Below are 24,569 nucleotides of genomic sequence, written 5' to 3'. Positions count from 1 at the left end.
ATGCAATACGATATAGACAGACATATCAGTAAATTTTATTCATCCATAAAGAAGAATGAAATCTCACTGGCCACACCAATGGACCTTGAGAGCATTATGCTAGGTGAAATAAGTTGGACAGAGAAAGACATACCACATGATCTCACTTACATGTGGTATCTAAGTGGGTGGAGAGGGTTGAAAGGTACAAACTTAGTTACAAAATAAGTAAGTCATGGGAATATAATGTACAGAACGGTCACTACAGAAAATTATACTATATGAAAGCATATATGAAAGTTGCTAAGAAGAGTAGACTTAAAAAGTTCTCACCACAGGGGTAAAAAACATTCTGTAACTATGTATAGTGATGGATGTTCGACTTACTGTGGTGATCATTTCTCAATACATACAACATACAAACACTAAATCATTACACTGTACACCTGAAACTAACATGTCAATTATATCTCAATTTTTATGGTAAATTTTGTATATTTGGTTTTTTTACCAGAGTAAAAAAAAAATCATTTGTAAATAAGAGAGCTTAAGTCTAGAAGCCCACTAAGAGGTGGAAACCTAGACCAGAAGGTAAATGGTCCTGCCTGGGCCACTTCGGCGTGACTGGATTTCTGCCCAGTCCCTCCCGCCCCACTCCCCAGCCCCACCACTCAACCCCCACAGTAACAAGCGCTCATTATCTTCTTCAGACTGTGTGTGAAAGAATCAAGAAGCTCAGGAAAAAAGATGTTTGGCAAATCTCAAGGGAGGCCCGAAAGTTAACTAGTTCTTTCAAATTCCCCACCCCTATGTCTTTCTCTCATAACCTGTGGGATTCTAGACCCGGAGAAGAACGGGACTCAGGCCTGGTGGGACGACAGGTATCCAGTTTCTCGGAGGTAAGGGTCCCACCGTGGGGGTCTGCAGCTCCATATCCTAGGAATTGTCAACCCCGGGAGCAAGTTTCACCGGTTACGACGCTCTCCCGGCCAAATGCTTACCTCCTCCGCACCACAGACTTCAGGTCGCCTCAGCCTACTCCAGAAGTGGCTCTACGGACCAGAACGCGCGCGCGCTGATTGCTGATTGGATCTGCTTCCACCCATTCCAGCCAATCCTGGAACTTGCTCGGCCGCTGACGAGAAGGCCGCGCCGCTGCTTCGGGATTGGTAGCCGAGCTGTGAGTGTCGCGCATTTTCTGACGGTTCGGACAACATGGCGGCCGAGTGTGGTAGTGATTCACAGCTGAGAAGAAGAAGGCGCCGGGACCCGGAGGAACCGGAGAAAACGGAACTCAGCGCTCGAGAGCTGGTAGTGGCAGTGCCTCAAGAGAACGAAGAAGAAAATGAAGAGCGCTGGGTTGGGCCTTTACCTGTAGAAGCAACATTGGCGAAGAAGAGGAAAGGTAGCTACAGACAGGCACAGGGCGAAATGAAATACTGTGTCCTCCGAGTGGGAGAGTTCAAACCAGACCCCAATACGGAGGGTGTGTGATTGTGGGTATTTGTGTCGTCGGAACAGAGGGTCGTCTTCTCACTTCTGGCCGTTCTCTACTCCGAAATAGTGATTTGGACAGAGTAAAGCGTCTTTTTAATAGTTATCTAACAATCTCTCTTGTTTGTTACAATAGAGGCTAAAGCTAACTTGCCATTACATAACGTGTTTGGCACCGCTCATTTAATCCGTACAGCTGTCGTATGAGGTTGGAAGTTTTAACCCCGTTTAGCAGATGTGGAAAAGAAAACTTTCTATTTCAGGTTTTTAGTTGAAGACTGGTGGTAGTGTATTTGGCCACCCGGGAAGGTGGTGCCTGTTTAGAGTCTTAAGGAATAGATAAGGATAATGGCAACCCACTCCAGTGTTTTTGCCTGGAGAATCCCAGGGACAGGGGAGCCTGGTGTGCTGCCGTCTATGGGGTCGCACAGAGTCGGACACGACTGAAGTGACTTAGCATCTTAGCAAGGATAATTTAATTCCTGACTCCACCACTAATGAGTTTTCTGACGATTACAAAACTTTCCTGGATTACAAGTTTTTCATCCAAAAACCAAGATCTGTGTTTTTCAAAGCATACTCGTGAGATATCATGGCCGGAAGCATTTTGCCACTAGCGTGTAATAGTGACAAAATTTTATGAAATAAAAAGGGTGCACCAAAAAAGGGGGGAGATGTTGGTGAAAGGGTCACATTAAATTTTCTTATTTTTCAGGTTCTTTTAAATGTTTTCCTTAAACGTATAAGACCATTAAAATGTGATCTTTCTGAAAGCTCAAATCTTTAATTACTCTTCCAACTTAAAAATTTTAAGTGATTTCTGATTAGAACAATGTCCAAACTCCCTAATATAGCATGTAAGGCTCTTGATACGATTCCTCCTTCAGCACATTTCCATTACTTCCTCTCCCAAATCCTTGATCCTCCTTACTCTTTGTCCAAGCCATACTATAACACTAGAGAATGGGGCATGCCCTTTTACAACTGCGAATGTCTACGTGGGTGTCACAGGGTCTACCTGGAATAATTTTCCTCACCCACTTCACTTAACCTACTGTCGTTCAACCTTTAGCTCAGCTATTACTTTTTCTGGAAAACGTATGACTTTTCCAGTCTGGGCTGAGTTTCTAAAGTACATTGATCATAAGTATGAGATGTATTTATCAGAATGACATTTTTATGGTTCCAAATTTTGAATACAATTTGGATCCAGATACAACAAAATTTTATGTATCCAAATTTTGAAGAAGCTACTTTTTTGAATATTGTTCCTTAACACCCTTAAAGTGCAGTTACCTTTTTTACTGCTAAGCCTTTTAAGTTGAATGTTTCCATAGCAATTGTTCCTCATTGCACTTGCTACATTTTTAAATTGAATGTTTATTCATGTAATTCTCTGATGAATGTTTCTCTTCACTGTTAAGACTGTAAGCATATAAGAGCAAAGACCATGCCTATTTTGCTCCAGTGCTGGGTACAGTGCTTTCCATATAGCAGGTACAAAAGTAAGTCTTCAACGAATGAATATTACTATGTGTATGTTCACAATTATTTTCTTGGACTAGATATCAGGTCCCTTTTTGTGGAAATGAGTGGAAATGGAAAAGTCCAAAAATATCAAGATGCTGATATTATTAGCATTAGGGAACAAAGAGCTTATAAACTTAATACAGTTGAGACAATGAGATGCTTATTCAAATTAATCAGTAGTGTATTCAGTTTGAAGAAAAAGTTGAAATTCAGAAACATGTATGAAATGTTAGAAAAATATCACTGAAGATTTCATTTAAAAGGATAGGGTTTAAAACTTAGTAGAAATGGAACCATCCCCTTTAACATGTTCTTTGGACATTGGACTTTTGTACACATTTTCAGAAAGATACTATAAATGGTTATATGGCTCTACCTTATATGGCTCACTCTCTCTCTATATATATTATATATTATATGGCTCTACCAATGATGGTTTTCTCAAGACAGTGTTAACTCTTCATGTCCATGTCCCTTGGAACCTAGTTTTTTTTCAGTAAATATCTGTTCAACAAGTGAACTAACAGCAAAAGGAATATCCATCAGGATTAAATTTAGCTGTATATTACAGAAAAATCCAAATGACAATAAATAAAGAAAAAAAGTCCAAAATGACAATAAAGATAAAAGTCCTAAAGTAGACAGTCTGGGATTGGTGTGGAGGCTCCAAAGTTTCCTCCTAGTTTTCTGCTCCAGCATCACTAGGATATGGACCTCGTGTTTGTCCTTGATGGTTATCTCCCAGTTTTAAACTGTCAGATGGGGAAAGAAAGAATGGCACAGCTCTTGAGGGAGACTTATTGACTGTTACACAACACTTCCATTTTTATTTCATTGGTACTTAGTCACTCCTAACTGCAGAAAAGTTAGAGGTGACTACAGCTAGATGTCATTATTCCCATGTAAAAATGGAAGTTCCGTTACTGAAAATGAAGAGAGACGTAATTTGTTGAACACAACTTTGAGCTTGCTAAATAGCAATGATGAAAAACCATGAAATGATCATGCTTAATTTAGAAACTTTTTATGGGCATGTTTGGCCATCATTGGATTGTTTTTAGGTAACAAATACGTCATTTTTTTACTAGTAAAATTTTTTATAGCTCATACCATGAAATATTTCCTCAAATTACCACTCTTTTTTTTTTTAATTTTTATTTTTACTTTATTTTACTTTACAATACTGTATTGGTTTTGCCATAAGATTACCACTCTTAAAAATGTTTTGCCCTTGGAAAAAGTTTAAGAATCACTCAACTGGACGTTCTCTAGGATTGTCTCAGCTCCAGAAATCTAAGCATTTATTACGTTTACTCAAACCTAGTATCAGTGACTTCAAAGAGGATCATTGCCTTCAAGATAAACTGAGATGTTCTGGATGGCCTCTGACCTCTTAGTACTTATTTAAATTAGCAGTAATAATTGGATCTACATGGTTGGAAAGTTGGTTGTGATACTTTCATGAAACTTAAGGTTTTTCTCTTTTAATGTAACTTGTATATTAAGCCAGAGCCACTCAGTTCTTAAGTTCTGGGACACAGTTAAGCATCTGTATAAAACCTGAGAATGATTCATGACCAAATAAACAACGGTGCTATTCAGTACAATGAAATAATAAGTTACAACTGACATAACAGACACTGGATATTTTTTCATTACGTGTGAATTGAGAGAAATTAAAATTAAAAGAAAATACAAAATAGTATTTAGTTCCAGTTGTTAAAAATATTTTCCTTTACTTTTTTCCCTTAGTTCTAGAGTTTGAAAAAGTCTATCTTGATAATCTCCCCAGTGCATCCATGTATGAGCGCAGTTACATGCATAGAGATGTTATCACCCATGTGGTGTGCACCAAGTAAGTCTATCTATATTCTTTCCTGAGAATTTATTGTTTTTTAAAAATACTTCAGTTTTGAGGTGAATTGTAGAAGTAACTTTTCTGGAAATGTCAGAGAATCTTTAAAATAGCTGAATGAGGTTTTGTAGAAGGAATAGTAATACTCTGCTCTTTGTTGAGCTCATATTATGTCTAGGTCCTGTATCAAGGCTTTTTCATTAATTGTCCCATTGATCTTAACAGTCTTACAAGTAGTATTCATCTACGTTTTATAGATAAGGAAACAGGTTTAGAGGGGTTTAAGTGGTAATTGAGGCTGGAGAAAAAAATGCAAGAAATCCCACAGTTTTCTATTTCTTGTATGGATTTTGAACCTGATTGGGAGAGTAACATCACATATGTGTATACATGTGTCTGTGTGTGTGTGTAAACTTCAAGATCACTGTGGTTGTGGTGAAATGAATGGATTCAAACACAGCAAAAATGGATACAGAGAAAGCAATGAGGAGGCAGTAATCATAGATGAATTAGGATGGTAGCTGAGATGATATTGGCAATGAGTATGGAAAGAAGTAGATGATTTACTTTGCTGTTTGGATCAGTTTATTCTTGATCTCTTAGAGACAATTAAAAGATTTAAATATCTTTATATTCCTTTTATGGGATAATTTTGACCAAATATTAGCTCTTTTCCTAGTAGAAAGTTGTCAGTTAATAAGGCAGCATATAGGACTAGCTTTCTGTCACTCCAGGTTTCTTTGTTTAACCTAAGACAGCAGACTATAATGGAAAGATTTTTGAAGATTTTATAGAAACCTAGTGTTTTGAAGTTAGGCAAACCCAATATTGAATGCTCTTCTCCAGCTACAGACCTGGGGCAAATACATTTAACATTTTTAAACTGTTTCCTAATTTTTAAAAAGATGGTGAAAAATATTCACCTTATAGGGTTGTTGTAAAGATGGTTATAACTAAGATAATGTATGTAGAGTACTCAACATATAATAGCTTTCAACAAATGATTTCTATTTTTATATAACTGATGAGAGGCTATACTGTACAAAATTTTGGTACTTAACCAAAATACCTTGGATAATATCTGAAACAAACTTACATTGAGTTTTGCTTTATATGTAAGTTGTATGTTGGGATTTAATTATTTATCACCTTCTGAAAGATAGTACATTTTCCCTGTGGAAAGACTGCCTGTAGGGTAATTTTAGCATTAAAGGACTCTATGAACTAGTGATTCCTTGTGAGACTTTTTTAATGTCAAGATTACCTCAATCCTGATCCTAGCTCTTAGATTTAAAATTAGTGCAGCATGGAACTGTTTTTAGTGCTCTGCGGTGACAAAGAGGCGAAATATTGAACTTGTTTACATATAGCTAATTCACTTTGCTGTACAGCAGAAACTAACACAACACAACTGGCGTAAAGCAATTATACACCAGTAAAAAATAAATAAGATTAGTGCAGCAGTAGCTGTTATGATATCCAGAAAAGAGCTTCAAATTTTGCAATGTTATGTCTACCCTAATACAGTGATACAGTGGTTTGTATAAAGGAAGATTTTTTTTGTAATCTGTTATTTAAGAGTCCAAGATTCTCAGTAAATGATTGGCTTGGGGGCACAAAGTGATTTTTGCATCTGTTTTAGAAAGTAACTTCTATAATTTTTTATGCAGGACAGACTTTATTATTACTGCTAGTCACGATGGACATGTTAAATTCTGGAAAAAAATAGAAGAGGGAATTGAATTTGTTAAACATTTTCGTAGTCACCTAGGTAAGAATTTCACTCTTTTTTTTGGCTCTCATTTCAACTGTATTAATTAAAATTTCTTTTTAAACTTTTTTTCCTTTTAATTATATCCATTTCTTTTATATTTACTAGAATGTTTTGATTTGGTTTCTTTAAATAGGAGTTATTGAGAGTATTGCAATTAGCTCTGAGGGAGCTTTATTCTGTTCCGTGGGTGATGATAAAGCAATGAAGGTGTTTGATGTAGTAAACTTTGACATGATCAATATGCTGAAGCTTGGGTGAGTCTTTTTTAAAGTGTGTGTGTATATATATGTATATATATATTTTTTTAACTTAATGAAAGAATTCTTGAACTAAACTTCACCATTTCATAGGTATTTCTAAACAGAATATATTACCATTCCATTAAAAAATGTGCCTTTAGATTTTGCTTGGGAAAATTAAATATTATGAATCTTTGTTATGATGTTGTTTGTGAGCTTCTGCTGTGAGTTTTGTCATTAATTACAACAGAAATGTCCAAGTAGCCCCATAACAAGGATTAATTATATCCATTTTACACTACTTAATAATTTAATGAGCATCCATCATGTCTAATTTACTGGCATTTAAATTAACGTCCTAGTAATGCTTATTTCAGTAATATAGCATTGTGTTTTTATAAGGCTTATGTGCATTTTTGGAATTGTTGGTGATTTTAAACTTTAAAGTGTATTGATACCCAAACTATGTGGTTAGACTGTGCAGTAACGAAATTAAACAGAAGACCATGGAATGCGTAGCTTAAGCAACAGAAATATATTTTCTCACACTTCTGGAGGTTCGGTTCAGCTCAGTTGCTCACTTGTGTCTGACTGTTTGTGACCCCATTGACTGCAACACGGCAGGCTTCCCTGTCCATCACCAACTCCCAGAGCCCACTCAAACTCATGTCCATCAAGTCAGTTATGCCATCCAACTATCTCATCCTCTGTCGTCCCGTTCTCCTCCTACCTTCAATCTTTCCCAGCATCTGAGTCTTTTCCGATGAGGAGATTGGAAAGTCCAAAACTTTTGGAGGTGAAAAGTCCAAAATCATTGTTCTAACAGTGTTTGTGTTCTGGTGAGGACTCTTACGGGTTTCATACTTTGTCCTTGTTAAGTACAGGGGAAAGAGGGAAATATTTTGCTCTTCCACTTCTTAGAAGGCCAAGGCCTGTTGGATTAGGGCCCCACCTTCTGACCTCATTTAATTACCTCTTTAAAACCCTTTCTCCAGATACAGTAACTTTGGGGATGAGGGCTTCACCATGTGAATTGGAGGAAAGTAGGAATTAGAACTACACAATTCAGTATGTGACAGTACTTTTTGGGAATTTCCTTCAAAACCAGTTTATGAACCACTAAAAGAAGTTAGTCTCATTATTTATAATAAGAGCTTATTTTTTGACTACAAATAGAAATACCTATTGATATGTGTCATATTCCCAGCTTTGTTTCCCCCAGACTTTAGCTGTTTGTTTGTTTTTTAAATCAAATATATGTTGAACATTTGCCACCTTTGAAGGTATTGAAAGAGAACAGGCATATCTTGTTTTATTGCACTTTGCACACACTGGTTTGTTTTTTTTTTTTAAACAAATAACAAGTTTGTGGCAACCCTGGATGGAGTAAGTCTGTACTCACCAATTTTTCCAACGGCATTTGCTCAGTTTGTGTCATTATTTCACATTTAGTAATTGTCATAATATTTCATTTTTCATTATTTTTATATTTGTTATAGTGATCAGTGATCTTTGATGTTACTGTTACAAAAAGATTACAACTGGCCGAAGCCTCACATGATAATTAGCATTTTTTAAGCAATAAAGTATTTTTAAATTAAGATATGTATATATACATGTAATTTTTTAGACATAATGTGATTGCACACTTCAGTAGAAATACAGGTAGTGTAAACAAACTTTTATTGTGCTCTGGAAAACCAAAGAAAATCTATATGGCTCACATTATTGCAATTTTCAATTTTTGTGATCTGGAACCAAACCTGCAACATCTCCAAGCTATGCCTGTGTCTCTTAAGATTTTATAGAAATTCTGAGAGTCCTCAAAAAGTTTTGAGCATTAGCTCTGTCATTGGAGAAACTCTAGCTTCTCAGACTAATGATTTTGAAGGAAACAACACACAATTGAATATATAAATTTAGTATGTTGATTACATCTGTCCAATTCTTTTACACTTTATCAGGTAACATGTTCAAAGCTCATAGTATTAAGATCAAGCTACTGATAATGAGAGAGTGATATCAGAACATTTTTGTTTAGAGCAAAGCCATGACTAAAATATTTTGACCTTAAATATTTCAAGAATGGATTTGTAAAGTATACTAACATGGTAACCTATTGAAAAGTAGGGTATACATAGACAGGGGCTTCCCAGGTGGAGCTAACGGTAAAGAACCTGCCTGCCAATGCAGGAGACATAAGAGATGCATGTCTGATCCCTGGGTAGGGGAGATCCCCTGGAGGACCTGGGCATGGCAGCCCACTCCAGTATTCTTGCCTGGAGAAGCCCATGGACAGAGGAGCCTGGCAGGCTACAGTCCATTGGATCCCAAACAGTCGGACACAACTGAAGTGACTTAGAATAGCACATACATAGACAGAGACATCGAGATCCAAAACAAAACAAAAAATGCCTCAGAATATTTTAAGAACCAGTTCTGTTTCAGTTTCCTTGTAAATACTTGCTGTGTGAGTTCTCTTCCTGTGGTTTGATCAGTCCTCAGAAGTTATTATCATTCATTTATGAGGTCAGAAAGAGAAAAATTAGTAACTTTTCCTATTCTTCCCCATTCTGTTTCTCGCTGCTATGTTTGATCAAAGAATCTAAAACTGGCTGAATCACTGCAGGGACGTTTTTTATTGATGGGAATGAGTAAGGATGCTTATGACTTGTTTTGGCCTCTTCTTATCCCCCTCAATTCTTTACTATTTTAGGTATTTCCCTGGACAGTGTGAGTGGATCTATTGCCCGGGAGATGCCATATCTTCAGTTGCTGCTTCTGAGAAAAGTACAGGAAAAATTTTCATTTATGATGGTCGAGGAGATAACCAGCCACTGCATATCTTTGACAAACTCCATACATCACCTCTTACTCAGATACGGCTAAACCCAGTTTACAAAGCAGTAGTGTCTTCTGACAAATCTGGAATGATTGAATACTGGACTGGTCCTCCTTATGAGTATAAATTCCCCAAAAATGTGAATTGGGAATATAAAACTGACACAGATTTATATGAATTTGCCAGGTGCAAGGCTTATCCAACCAGCATATGTTTTTCACCTGATGGGAAGAAATTAGCCACTATTGGTTCTGACAGAAAAGTTAGAATTTTCAGATTCTTAACTGGAAAACTCATGAGAGTCTTTGATGAATCACTAAGTGTAAGTGCCATATAAATTTAATCAGATTTTACTTTTCTGAAAATGTCTTTAGTTTGTGCTTTATCTTAAAAGATTTTTTTCTGGACATGGACATTTAGATTGATGATTAATATGCTTATCACATTAAAGATATTGTTTGTCTGCTGTCTTGCATTGTTACTCTTTAAAACTCTCTTCTCTAGGTTTATGATGTGATATTTTCTGAGCCAGTTTTTCTTACACTTATGTGGCTGTTTTTGTAGTTTTGTTGTTTGAAAGCTCATTCTTTTGAGATCCTCAAAACCCATGCTAGGCCTCCTTCTCTTCTCATCCTTTTCACTCCTGCCTTCTTTATGACTACTTAAAAATTTATTTCTCCAGCCTTCTATTGTAAACAGACCTGTCCCTATCCTTTTATGTATTTATTTTTGCTGTTTTCATGGCACCAATATGTATCTGCTTGCACAAGCCAGAAATCTGAGTCATTTTTAACTGTTTTTCCTTACCCGTCTATTTAATTCATCATCAGTCCTGTCAGTTTTACTTTCTACATATACTTTAAATACATACATTTCCTTTTAGCACAGCTGTGACTACCCTAGCTCATAATCTGCTGCCTGGCCTATTGCATGGCCTACTCTCTGAATCTATCCTAGCTTCTTCCTAACCTGTTATCCATGCTCCACCCAGAGGAATCTTTTAAAAATACATTATCTTATCATGTCATCCTTTGATTATTTCAGTGACTACCTGTTGTTTTTAGGAGCGAGACCAAAATCATGGCCTACCGTATTGTACCCCTCCCTTCCACTTCAACCTGCTGTAAATCACCTCCCTCCCTGCCTCTACTGTACCTAGTCAGGCCTTCTTTCAGTTTCTTGACTACGTCTCCCACCACAGCACCTTTGCATATGCTGTCCCTCCTGCTTGGAGTGACCCCTAGTCCCATTAATCCTCATTCCTCCCCTTACATATTGAACTCATCCTTCAAATCTCAAAGAATCATTTCCCCCAGTGATCTTCCACTATTCTTCAGTCTCAGACTACTTATATTTTTTTAATGTGGTAGTGTATCACTATTTATTTTCTTTTAGAATATTTGGTCTTATTATTTGATTAATGTGTATCACCCCCTCCCCCAGTAGATTAAACTGCATGTCATTTATGGTCCTGTATCTATTGTGCTTGTGATTGAATCTCCAGCACTAAGAATGATACCTGACACATAATTAACTGTTAACAATAATTTATTGGGACTTTGCTAGTGGTTCATTGGTTAAGACACAGCACTTCCATTGCAGGGGGGCATGCGTTCAATCCCTGGTTGGAGAATGAAGATCCTGCATGCCTTTTGGCATAGCCAAAAAACGGGGAAGAAAAAATGTATTTATTAGAGCATGTAGCTGTAGAATGAGTTTTTATCCATGCAAAGATAATTGGTTTTGTGGATATTTGAGTCTCATCATGTTTCCATCTTGTGGTTCTCTAACTGCTATGGGTATGTTGAATTCTCCAAAAGTCTGTGGGTCAAATCTTTGTAACAATAGTGTTTATTGTACAACAGTGTCAATTCTACAGTCTTTGTAGCCACCAGTTTATAATAGATTGCTTGCATTAAGTACTTCAAAAATGCTGTCACCTTATTAGAGATGTAGTAATAAGTTGGGTGAATTAGCTGCCTGAAGGAATATGAATCCAGACAAAAGGGAAGGTTTGTATGCTAGTCAACTTATCCTCATAACTCATTTTCTTATTGGAAGAATTATAACTTTCCATTATGCTTTTGGGAAAAGGAGAAACCTTGTAATGTTTTCTTTAATGATGGCTTCAACTTAACTATAATTTTAAAACTCTTCACAATTTGCAATTCTTCCTAGATTCCTTAAGAAAACAAATCTATTCTCTGGATACAAATCATTTAACACATATACTCTGAGCTGTTGAATTCACTCTATTTCATTATTGTCTTTAATATTTGTTGAAATTATAGGATTATTGTGATAAGATCAGTAGCAAAGTATAGGACAGAAGTTGAGATTCAGGATAAGGGAGTTTGCCACCCCCCCAAAAAAAAGAGGGGGTATAAATGCCAATTAATTTAGTAATAATGCTAGTTACTAGTTAGTTAATGACTGGTATCTCCTAGTTCCATGTTAAGGGTTCTAACTAGTTAAGAGTCCTAGTTTAATAGACAAATTTAATTGGATGGTGTGAAGTTGTATCTTTTGGCATTTTATTAATCAGGAGTACTGCATATGGCCATACAGAGATGATGAGATGGTAAGAGATGCAGCTATTAAAGCTAGAATATTGTAAAAAAAACACCAATACAGTATATTAATGCATATATATGGAGTTTAGAATGACGGTAACAACGATCCTATATGCAAGGCAGCAGAAGAGACACAGGTGTAAAGAACAGACTTGGACTCTGTGGGAGAAGGTGAGGGTGGGATGATTTGAGAGAATAGCATTGAAACATGTTTATTACCATATGTGAAATAGATGACCAGTCCAAGTTTGATGCGTGAAGCAAGGCACTCAAAGCTGGTGCTCTGGGACAACCCAGAGGGATGGGATGGGAAGGTGGGAGGAGGGGGTTCAGGATCGGGGGACACATACACCTGTGGCTGATTGATGTCAATATGTGACAAAAACCACCACAATATTGTAATTATCCTCCAATTAAATTAATTTTTTAAAAGATACTAATGTGCTTGAAAGGTTAGATTAGCATTTATTACTTTTACATGGGTAGATCACCATCTATAAACTTTATTTCTTGAAAATGAATCTTCTTTCTAGCAAAATAGTCAAGGCTCCCATACTACAAAAATGTAGCATCTAGGCTATTTCTGGCAAATGAGTAACAAGAAATCCTAATGTTATTCCCTAACATGTATACCTCCTTTTCATTTCTGGAGTTAACGTATATTGTTGTTCTTTCCACGTCTAGAAAAACCAGAGATTTTGTTAGTGCAAGCATGAAAAAAAAAGTAGTAGATGGGACATAAGCCTGACTGACCTCTTTTCATTTGCAATCTAGCCACTTTTGATTTCTGCAGTTTTATGCCCTAAATGTTGGGGAAACTGAATGTAAAGATCACATCTTTGGGGAGGCTGGTAGTGTGACTGTACATAGTAACTGACCCTTATCTTGAAAGTTGTATATTAAATATCTAAAGAAAAGTAAACCAAATATCCAAACTAAAGGGCACTCATAAAATTCATCAATCCTAAATCACATTTACCTAATGATAATCTAAATATATAGTGATGCTCCAAAACAACTTGAAACATTTTCTGAAATATGAAATTGTTGTAAGTTAGTGAAATCATAAAAAATAAAATCGAGTGCTTGTTAAATGGCAGGTCCATGATCCTGGAACAAGGTCTCACAGTCCGTATCTGCATTGTGCAGCTTAATAGCCACTAGCCACATAGGATTGCTGAACACTTGGCATGTGACTAGTCCAAATTGAGCTGGACTAAAAGTGTAAAATACACACTGGACTTCAAAGACTTAGTATAAGAAGGAAAAAAGATCTCAGTTTTTAAATATTGCTTAATATTTTAATGTCTTTATTTTACTTTTTTGTATTATTGATTTTGCTTAATGTCTTGATAATATTTTAGATATATTGGGTTGAATAAAAGATTAATTTCATGTTCATTTTTACTTCGTTTAACATAGCTACTAAAAAATTTAAAATTACATATATGGTTTATATTGGAAAGTGCTGTGTGTGGCTTATAAAATGCAGCAGATATATTGTTTCTGCAGAAAAAGCAGTAGTTACATTAACTCTTATTTTTTTATTAAAATAACGAGTTAGTATAAATACTATTTTTTATGATTGAATTTTGTAATTCAATTCCTGCTTATAGTGTTTATAGAGTACTGCTTAAGAAGATATATAAGCACATAAACTGTCAGTGGCTATTAATGGACACTCTGCTTTTATTTAAATTCTCCTTCCCTTTATCATGTAACATTATTTTTGTTAATAAATGGTTTGTTTCCTAGATGTTTACTGAACTGCAGCAGATGAGGCAACAGCTACCAGACATGGAATTTGGTCGACGGATGGCTGTAGAACGGGAATTGGAGAAGGTGGATGCAGTAAGATTAATAAATATAGTTTTTGATGAAACTGGACACTTCGTGCTGTATGGAACAATGCTGGGCATTAAAGTTATAAACGTAGAGACAAACCGGTAAGCTTTAATATCACATATGCTTTTTAAAAATTTACTTCTAAAGGACCATTTCCTCCTTGGGGGAAAACAATGGGAGTTTTGTTTGTTCCAAGACAAGTGGAATGGTCCCAGATGTCTAAACTTAACCAAATGTTTTGACTGGATTTTTCTGTGGTCTTTTGGTTGTTTATAATCTTATGTAAAAAGTTTCCACTCATGTTTGTTAAAGAAATGGAAGAAAGATATGCATAGTTTCAAGTTGTTGTGTTTTTTTAACAAGTTTCAGTCTGTCTTTTGCTTATTGATTTAAATTAGCCCGTTTCATGTTAAATGTTGCCAAATATTTTAACCACAGAATTCAGCATTACATCCTGCTAGACATAAAATCAGAAGTTAAAATGCATGAAACCACAATAAGCCTTTGGTACAAACAGCCCATTTGGTCTTAGAACAAAATTGCTATAATCAGATACTATCACTGAATGTAAATGAAAAGAACTTAAAGTATATTTAAAGGAAAACAGTCTTGTACTATACATTTTCACATATAAACAAATTTATATTGTAGTTCTTGGCAATACAGAATCTTTGAAGGCTTGAAGAAAGATTAAAATGATAGGGATAGGTTAAAACTGTTTAAATATTTTTTTTAATCTGAAAATTATAAATACCAATTTAAAATAACTTTTTGGGGGGAGTGGGAGAGGCAGAAAAATACTTTTTAAAAATCTTTTACTGGTTATTTTGTACAAAAATAAAAGATAGTTGATTTCTAGCTTTTATCTGCAAAGTTGGTATAATTGGAGTTAATCCTAATAATTTTATTATATGTATTTTCCAGTTGTGTGCGGATCTTAGGCAAGCAAGAAAATATTAGAGTGATGCAATTGGCTTTGTTCCAGGGAATAGCCAAAAAACATCGTGCTGCAACTACTATAGAAATGAAAGCTTCTGAAAACCCTGTTCTTCAGAATATTCAAGCTGACCCAACAATAGTCTGTACATCCTTCAAAAAGAACAGATTTTATATGGTATGTGGAAGTATCAATAACAGGAGATAGTCTTTAATGTTTCTTCCAGTTTGATTGGAGTTTTATTTTTTTAACTTGTGTTTTCAACTGAAGAGAATGTTGCCCATAATAGCAGACTTTCTAAACAACCAGAATACCATCTTATAACATTAGTATTGTAGAATCTTTAACTAGGGTTTGTTTAAGTATTTCTGTATTGTTTTACATCCGGTTTTGAACTAGTTTTCAACCTAGCTTCTACAACTTGTGTTGTCTAAGAAAATAGGAAGTAAGTGGCTGTGGTAATAATTGCATCCAAAATTGATTTTCCTGTGGACTTTTAAAAATTCTTCTGTTTTAGTATTATTCACCTTTTACTCTTCAACATGACTTGCACATTTCCTTCTCTAGATACAAATCTTTTTTCACCTTTTGATTCCATTGTAATGATGCTACCGTGGTATTCATTCCTGAGAGATTTTTTTTTTTCTGGAAATTAAAAGTACTTTGCATGTTAAGTAAGATTGGGCTCAAAATCAAACTACTAAGCCATCTAGGAATAACACTGTTCTAATATTGTTCAGTCAAGCAGAAAAATCTGAAGTGTAGAGACCTCTGCATCTGTATCTGTCTTTCATGCTTAGAGACTTTCTAAAACCCGAGTGTGATTATTTTTTTGCCTAAAATCCTTAAATGACTCCCCATCTGTCTATATTAACCGCTCTCCTAGTTTATCTTTCTTCATTTTTAGTTCATTGCCTATACTGAACTTGACCCCATTTGCAGGACTTGATGTTATTTTTACTTGGTGGTGTTTGCACGGGTTATTCCTTCTGTCAGCCACAAACCTCTCCCCAGTTCCTCTTCATATTTCAGATCCCAGCTTGGAAGCCTTCCTCTGACATCAAGTCTGGAATAGGTGTGCCTGCTTGTGTACATGTCACACTTTCTGGAATAATTGTTATTTTCAGGGGGTGGGGAGGGGTCCCTTACACTGTCTTCTCTTCCTCAAGATAATATAAAATCCATAAATACAGAGCACTATGTTTTCTTCACATACCAAACTCCACAGAGTTTGGTGAATTATCTGACCCATTATAGTATACTCATTCATTCGTCTGACAATTTACAGGCAGCTGTGAGGCTTTAAAGGTTACCAGCATTTGGTAAATGTGCGAAATAGCAGTTTATCTACTCCAATATTTTTCTTCTGGCCTAAAATGGCATATATTTTTTTAAGATAAGAATTTTGCTTATAAACTTTCAAATTCACTGCTAAAGATTTATTAATATATATGTTAAAGAAAAATACTTTTTCTTGTTATTACCTATAATTTTTTGAAGGTAAAAAGAAATCATAAAAGACAGTTCTTAATATACACTAAATTTAATTTTCCATCCACTTTATTTAAAAATTGTCTTTCCCCAGAGTTTATGTTTGTTGATTAAACCACACATGTTCCTTAGAAACTCTGAAGAAATAGAAAAATAAAAAATTAAGTCACTCACTGAGTATTTATACTGCTAACATTTTCATGAATTATTAGATGTACATATTCTTAAAACTAAAATGGTATTCATATATGCAAATTTTATATCCCTTTTTTCAAATCCAGTACCATAAAATAACCATAAAATAAAAGATTGTATAAAATTTGAACTTTAATAGTTCTATATGTGAACTAAATCAAGATAATTTTTAAAAATTCATATAATTAAATAGTGAAACAGACATGTCATTCTTTGGTAACTGGAGAAAAATATGCTAAAGCAGTGACATCCTGGCTTAGTTGTTCCTTTATCTGGAATCGATCCAAGTAGACCAAGGACTGACATAGGCAAAACAGAGTCTGGGCACTAGACTGACCTTCCTGGAGCTCAGTTAACATCCACTTTCTAAGGGAGAGAAGATTTCTGCTTACTGAGAGTCAAATAAAACAAATAGGCCTTTAGAAGTCCAGAATTTTAACAACTGAAAGTTTTTTCTTAATTTTCTATAGACCTTGAGGATCCTGAGATTTCTGCTTCACTCAAAATGTACTGTACATCCTTTCTTCCAGGCTTCAAGGTTTAGATAGATCAGATGGGACTCTGTCAAAAAAAAGAGGTCAAGGTCCACTGCTGATTCATCTTTGAATCCTCATCCTACCAGTACCAGGTTCTGTTCATAGTAATAACAATTATTAATATGTATATATTGCCTTCTGTGTCAGGCACTATTCTCTAAACATTTTATATCCTTCATTTAATCTTCATATCAGGTGTCATTTTGAGGTAGTTTTTATTATCTTCTTTTATGAGTAAGGAAATGAAAGTAATGAATTTACTTCCCCAAAGCCATATAACTAGTTAAGTGGCAAACTACAATTCAAACCCAGGCAATCTAAATAGTGAAAAGTAAGCAATAGATGGCAGGTTAGGTAGGACATACTAGAAGGCAGAAGCAGAGAGCTACCTCAGAACTGCCTATTTTTAAATGGGTACTCAAAAAAATTTTCACCAAAAAAGAAATTAAATTCCATTTGAAATCATTCATCTTCATCATATGAATTTTCTCATTAGGCAAATGCAGAAATTTAGCTGCCTTGCATGTCCTATGATTGGAAGCAATTCCTGAAATAAGCATTTATTCTGATGTAAATTCTTAGTTTCCTCAAATACTTCATTAGAAATGTAATTTTCTTGTTCATAAATTTTAAACAGATGAAAAATTTAATTGATTTACTCACTTTTTATTTTCCTCCTTGAGTTTACTAAACGAGAACCAGAAGATACAAAAAGTGCAGATTCTGACCGCGATGTTTTTAATGAGAAACCTTCTAAAGAAGAAGTCATGGCAGCTACTCAAGCTGAGGGACCTAAACGAGTGTCAGATAGTGCCATTATCCACACAAGCATGGGAGACATTCACATCAAACTCTTTCCTGTTGAGTATGTACTGTTTCTGTTGTCATAAATAAATACCAGTGTAAATGTATATATTTGAGGAAACTGCAACTTCTTGTTATTTTGACTTAAAAGTATTTTGAAAAATTGAGCTGTTAGATAAAGCATCTTCCTAAGCTCTCTGATAATTGTTGCATTAGAAAATGTGAAAATTTTATACATACATAAACATATTTCACAGGTTTATTATTATGAGGACAAAATATAGTAGATATGACAGTGCTGAATGTAAATTATAGATTGACATACAAATATATATTACCGCTACCATCAACTACACATGCCAACTATAGGTTTTGTGGCTCACTTGTTATAACTGGCTTTCCTCTCAAATCATTGAGGGGAGGATAATTATTTTTCCTTCCTGACATTTCAGTTTGCAGAATGAACATACAATACCAAATACAATGCGATACGACTGGTTATTCTCGATCCAAAAGAAGACCTCTTGTACAGTGCCTTGATTTAAAACTACTTTGTTATTTTGATATGAATGTTTTATGTCCAACCAGACAAAACACGTGGACTATCTCATTTTAAGTATTCAGAACCCATGCATCCACTAAGCCTACTCCCTGATGTGGTTGGTACAAGATTCTCTTGATTCTCTCTGCCATTCTCAGCATTGGGAGCTATTATATGATAATATACAGTATTAAATCATTTCATGAGATTAGTTAATATTATTTAGAAAGTGTATCTGAGTGTGTGACTATCATTTAAAGTTTATTAAATTTAGTAGCTATCATAGCAGTGAATAAGTTCTTGGTCAGGAAATGTCACCATACTATAACATTGTTTTTATAAGAAAATTACCTTTCCCAGGAACTATATACAGTGGGTTATGGTGCTGTGGTTATATTTTTTAAAAATACTAAATGACTTTGGAACCTAAATACTCTCAAATTCAAGTAAAATAAGCAGTTGTGATATAAAGATGGTATATTATATAAACTGTAAGAACAGGCTACTGCCTATATGCCCTGTCAACTCTTGCTTCTACTGAGATCAGAAAAAATTATGAAAAAAAAGACTGTCCTGAAACATTCAGAAGATTCTGAAAATACCATTGGGACGCCTAACTACAAAGAAAACTTTCCTAACATGCTCCATTAAATTTTCATATTTTTAATATATGTCTTACTAGGTGCCCTAAGACCGTGGAAAATTTCTGTGTTCACAGCAGAAATGGTTATTATAATGGACACACATTTCACCGCATAATTAAGGTAGGTAACTTATGCAAATTTTATCTGATTTAAGGAAAAGTATGTCATTGTATAACAAGACGTTTAGAACCTAAGGAATCTCATTCACACTTAGCACTTTATTAGGAATAGGAAAAATGGACTATGGAAGTCACAAGAATAATGGATGATCATGAAAATCAGATATAAAATCAAGGGTAGGAACAGTAGCAGGGTAGCCTTTTTAGAAACACTGCAGCAATTTTTGTCAGCAGTTAAAGCAAAGGATCAGGTAATGAGTAAAAGGTCTTGCTGAGATAAAACCAGTAGCCAAGGTAACCTGTTTTTAGTAGCTAGATAAGGTCTAGATCTAGAAGATTAAGTATTAGAAGAGCCATGTTGCCACTTTATCTGTGAAAACTACCACTAATACCTGATGAACAGAATGAATTCAAGCCAGGATTTTGTTGAGCAACATTCCATGAAATGTATGGAGCAGTGAGGTAGTTCTTGATTACTGGCAGGTCGGAAATGGCAGAAGAAATGTCGGAAGGAAAAATTAGATTTCAGATTTCTGAAGGAATTAGTGAAGTGTGAAGTGACTGACTAGGACATTCAGAGTGTCTAGGGAAAGGGGGGAGAAAAGAGTGGGCCAATTATGTAAGACCTAACACATTAAACAAGATCCTAAAACTTATCTACACTATTAATTGGCTTTAATTATATTATTGAGTGAGATAGTGCCTATCTATAAATGGAAAGACCTTTACATTTTTGTTTCCATCACTGAGATAAGGTGGCAGTTACACAATGAAAATACATAAAGTATAAGCAAGGGTTTACTTTAAAATGAGTTTACAGAATGACTTAAGATTTTATTGAATATAAAGCACTCTTGACAAACATACGACTCCAAAGCATACATGTATGTAATGTGTGTAATACTACTTTGTCTACTTTCTGTTAAGGGCTTCATGATTCAGACAGGAGATCCAACAGGTACTGGTATGGGAGGAGAAAGTATATGGGGAGGAGAATTTGAAGATGAATTTCATTCAACATTACGACATGACAGACCATATACACTCAGCATGGCCAATGCTGGATCGAATACTAATGGATCCCAGTTTTTCATAACAGTAGTACCAACAGTAAGTAGAACATGCATGTGTGTGTGCTAAGTCGCTTCAGTCATGTTTGACTCTTTGCAGCTCGATGGACTGTAGCCTGCCAGGCCCCTCTGTCCATGGGATTCTCCAGTCAAGAGTACTGGAGTGGGTTGCCATGCTTCCTCCAGGGGATCGTCCCAACTCAGGCATCGTCCCAACTCGGGGATCAAACCCATGTCTCTTATCTCTCCTGCATTGACAGGCAGTTTCTTTTCTACTTGCGCCACCTGGGAGGCATTTTCCAGGTGAATTTAAGCCAAAGATTCATGGGCTTTGATCTAAGAGTAAATTCAGTGGAAAAGAGAGCTTTATTATTCTCTATTATTTATATATGCTAGGATATAAAAATGAAAACAATTCAGGAAGGAAAATGGAAAATTACCTAACAAGACTTTATAATCAGTACTTTTGTAATTCAGGCCAATAAATAATAATAAATTATTATTATTTATAATAAATAAAGCTGAGTTTAAGTCAGCTTTGCACTATTTCTTGGACAATCCAAAACAAATTATTCTACCTCTGGGCTTGTTTCCTCATCTTTAGAATAGTAGGATGAGGGTATAAGAATTCCCGATTTTAATACAGTTTTTCCCACATTTTTCTATCTCTGAAATCAGAATGCATTTTCCAGCTCCCTTTCATCTAAAAGATGCAGATATTAAACATTAAGATTTTATTAGTTTTTATTATAACATGGAACTCTTAAAAGCTTCTAAGTGAAAATATATCTTTTAAATTGTATTTTAAAATGAAGCCAAAGTTTCTTTTTAATCAATTACAATGTAGCTTTGATGAAATACATGTAAGAATATCTAGCTCTGTTGCTATGCAGTTCTACAAAATTACAAAAACTCTTATTTTTTAGAATTAAAGAAAACAATTTATAACTACTGTCTGTCTGCCAGGTACATGATCTCATGTAATATTCACAATACTTCTAGTATCATTGCAACCACATGGACTGTAGCTCATCAGGCTCCTCTGTCCATGGGATTCTCCAGGCAGGAATACTGGAGTGGGTTGCCATTTCCTTCTCCAGGAGATCTTCCCCACTCAGGGATCAAGCCTTGGTCTCCTGCATTGCAGGCAGATTCTTTACCTTCTGAGCCACCAGGGAAGCAAGTTTTAAAAAAATAGATGAGGAAACAGTGAGACCTGATGAACTTGCCAAAGGTCAAGTAAGTAGCAGAGCCAGAGTCTGAACTCCTATCTCTGATGCCAGAGCACATGCTGCTTAAAGTATTCCAGACTGCTTCTTGTGCAGGTAAGGTTACTGCAAAGAAACTTACCTTTAGCAAACATCTCCCAGCTCCCTTTGATCTAAAAGATGCAGATATTAAATATTTAACTATGCTTTTTTATTTTTATTATAACATGGAAACTACTCTTAAAAGCTGCTAAATGAAAATAATCTTAATTATATTTTTAAATGAAGCCAAAGTTTAATTCTTTTTAATTTGCTCATCCAGAGGGTGTGATTTAAGAATTTAGGGTTTACCAAGATTTTCTGTTTGTCCTCCAACACAGCCTTGGCTTGATAATAAGCACACAGTGTTTGGACGAGTGACTAAAGGAATGGAAGTCGTACAAAGGATCTCCAACGTCAAAGTCAATCCCAAAACAGATAAGCCCTATGAGGATGTCAGCATCATAAATATTACTGTTAAGTAAAATAGATTTGTCTCATTGTCTATATAAATAAAAATACACATACATTAAACACAGGATGATTTTACATAAGGAAGCTCAAGGTTTGCTGAATGTACAAATCATGTTTCAGGAATTCAGTATTATATTTGTGTATTTTTCATTAAAGGCTATTTTTTAAAAGCTCTGCCTTTGAGTTTTCTTGCAGTATTTCTCATCCTAAGAGGTAATAAACTCAAATGGACTAAAACTCAGGCAAACAGCACTCTTTATACATAATTTCTCAAGAGTCTTAAAAACCATATTAAATAATGAGAATGGTATGCATTTGTTCCTCAGCTTTTTAAAGATATGCCAAATAGTCTGCCCTCAAATGTTTCTTTTAAGAAACATGTTTTCTTAGATCTTACTAAAGGGCATCTTTGGTGATGTAACATTTCCTTTTTTACACGGTTTGTCTTTCAAGCCAAATAATTTTGTCTTTTGAGCACTCAGTCAGTTCAGTCGCTTAGCTGTATCCAACTCTTTCTGATCCCATGGACTGCAGCACGCCAGGCTTCCCTGTCCATCACGAACTCCTGGAGATTGCTCAAACTCATGTCCATCAAGTTGGTGATACCACTCAACCATCTCATCCTCTGTTGTCCCCTTCTCCTCCTGCCTTCAATCTTTGCCAGCATCAGGGTCTTTTCCAATGAGTCAGTTCTTTGCATCAGGTGGCCAAAGGACTGAAGCTTCAGCTTCAGCATCAGTCCTAATGAATATTCAGGACTGATTTCCTTTAGGACTAACAGGTTTGATCTCCTTGCAGTCCAAGGGACTCTCAAGAGTCTAAGTAAGTAGTAAGCAAAACTTCAATAAATAGGGAGTTCCTCTGGTCAAAAGTGTTAAATTCCTGAATAGTTATGAAATATTCTTCAAATAAAAGAATCAGAATAAATGAATACCTGAGTCCATGGTTTTATATAATAGTTCATTTACTATTTTCACATCATTTTTCTAATGTAGCTAAACAATTTTTGTCTTCAGGTTATAGTATCTCATCTTACAAAATATATCATCAAAAAAACTATACTGAGTAAAAATGTTAACATCTAACAAGGGAGAGATTAGTAGAAATTAGAGCAATATGAGTTTAAGTCTTAAACTGATTTCTTCATTCACCCTCATAAATTACTCCATAACTATTCAGAATCACTGCTTCTACTTTCCAAATAAACTCTTTAAGGACATACAGGAGGAACATGTTCAACAGACCTGTTTAGGAAATTCACATTCTCATGCTTTATATCTAAGCTTGTACTTTTCCTTCTACTGATCAGCAGGAATGTTTCCTTTACCCATTGTGTACCACAAACTGATGGAAGAACATGCCTTAACTATAATATTGTGTCCTCCTTGTAAAAAGAACTAAAACCGGGACACAAAATGACACTTTGCACTATGACATTTATCTTTTTTCCCTAATTTTAGGTGTTTAGACTTATCTATCAATTCATTCATAAAAGCTTAATCCTAAATTTTGGGTAATAACTGCCAACAAGTGGTGGTGGTGATGCCTCATCCTCCCCAAAATACAATTATTTTTGCTTTGAGGGAAATCATGTTTGATTAATGAATTTTTCCATTCCATGTCACAAATTTACCATAATCAGACCTAAAAAACATACACTGCCATATGTCTATTTTAAAGCATGTTTTAAACTATTAGCAAGATACTGATACTTACTCATTAGTCCTTTTCATTTATTCATATGTCTATTTTAAAGCATGTTTTAAACTATTAGCAAGATACTAATACTTACTCATTAGTTCTTTTCATTTATTACTCTTTATAGGGAAAAGTATAGCTATTTTCTTCCTTATTACCTCCTTGCAAATTGAGAAGTATCTCAGTGTTACATAAAAGTCTTTCTTTTAGCAATATTAGCTCAGGATATAACGAGGTTTCCCAAGGCCTTTTCTGAAAACAGCTATTTAAAATATGATATTCTGTGTGAAACAAGTTAAATTTAAAATTTTTAAAGCAATTATTTCACTTTAGTCAGTGCAGAATTTTAGCTCTCCTTTAAAAAACACTACAGTTTTAATATACATTTAAATGTGACTTAAGTTGCAAATAAAAAATAACATTTCTAAATTTTTAATAAACGATCTCAATTTGACATTCAATCCCTATCCCATTTTGTTTTGTTTCTCTTAACCACAGCACAAATATGACTTTAATTGGTTACTAGCAATACTACTATATAGATGATTCAGGATGATTCAAGAATTTTTAGAAAGATGATAGGATTTCTTTAAAGTGATCTTAACATTTTATTGCTATCCATACTGATGATTTGTATAATGTAAATAATGGCTTGTGGTGATTATAAAGCATTCCAGAATTA

The 24,569-nt window shown here is 35.0% G+C and overlaps 1 protein-coding gene across 2 annotated transcripts; it reads left to right on the top strand.

Moving 5' to 3' along the window:
• The first annotated feature begins 1,194 nt into the window (after positions 1-1,194).
• Positions 1,195-22,260, top strand: PPWD1 (peptidylprolyl isomerase domain and WD repeat containing 1). 2 transcript variants are annotated; one of them, XM_068990496.1, is made up of 11 exons: positions 1,195-1,384; positions 4,756-4,858; positions 6,529-6,629; positions 6,766-6,886; positions 9,588-10,035; positions 14,042-14,232; positions 15,056-15,245; positions 17,974-18,155; positions 19,318-19,399; positions 20,326-20,508; positions 22,057-22,260. In XM_068990496.1, exons 1-11 carry the CDS (start codon positions 1,195-1,197, stop codon positions 22,198-22,200), a joined length of 1,935 nt encoding a protein of 644 aa, XP_068846597.1. In that variant the 3' UTR covers positions 22,201-22,260. The 2 variants fall into 2 exon arrangements, with proteins under 2 accessions (XP_068846597.1, XP_068846598.1); XM_068990497.1 differs by lacking the exon at positions 4,756-4,858 and having other exon boundaries at positions 1,300-1,384.
• The last annotated feature ends 2,309 nt before the right edge of the window (positions 22,261-24,569 follow it).

Source organism: Capricornis sumatraensis, chromosome 18 (genome assembly GCF_032405125.1).
Source record: "Capricornis sumatraensis isolate serow.1 chromosome 18, serow.2, whole genome shotgun sequence".
Lineage (NCBI taxonomy): Eukaryota > Metazoa > Chordata > Mammalia > Artiodactyla > Bovidae > Capricornis > Capricornis sumatraensis.
This window is presented reverse-complemented; position numbering and strand designations above follow the sequence as displayed.

Excerpts from the sequence above, each read along its gene's own strand:
- PPWD1 (XM_068990496.1), top strand. The coding sequence starts at position 1,195 with ATGGCGGCCGAGTGTGGTAGTGATTCACAGCTGAGAAGAAGAAGGCGC. Across the intron at positions 14,233-15,055 it reads ATAAACGTAGAGACAAACCG|TTGTGTGCGGATCTTAGGCA; the intron begins GTAAGCTTTAAT and ends TGTATTTTCCAG. Across the intron at positions 20,509-22,056 it reads TCATAACAGTAGTACCAACA|CCTTGGCTTGATAATAAGCA; the intron begins GTAAGTAGAACA and ends CCTCCAACACAG.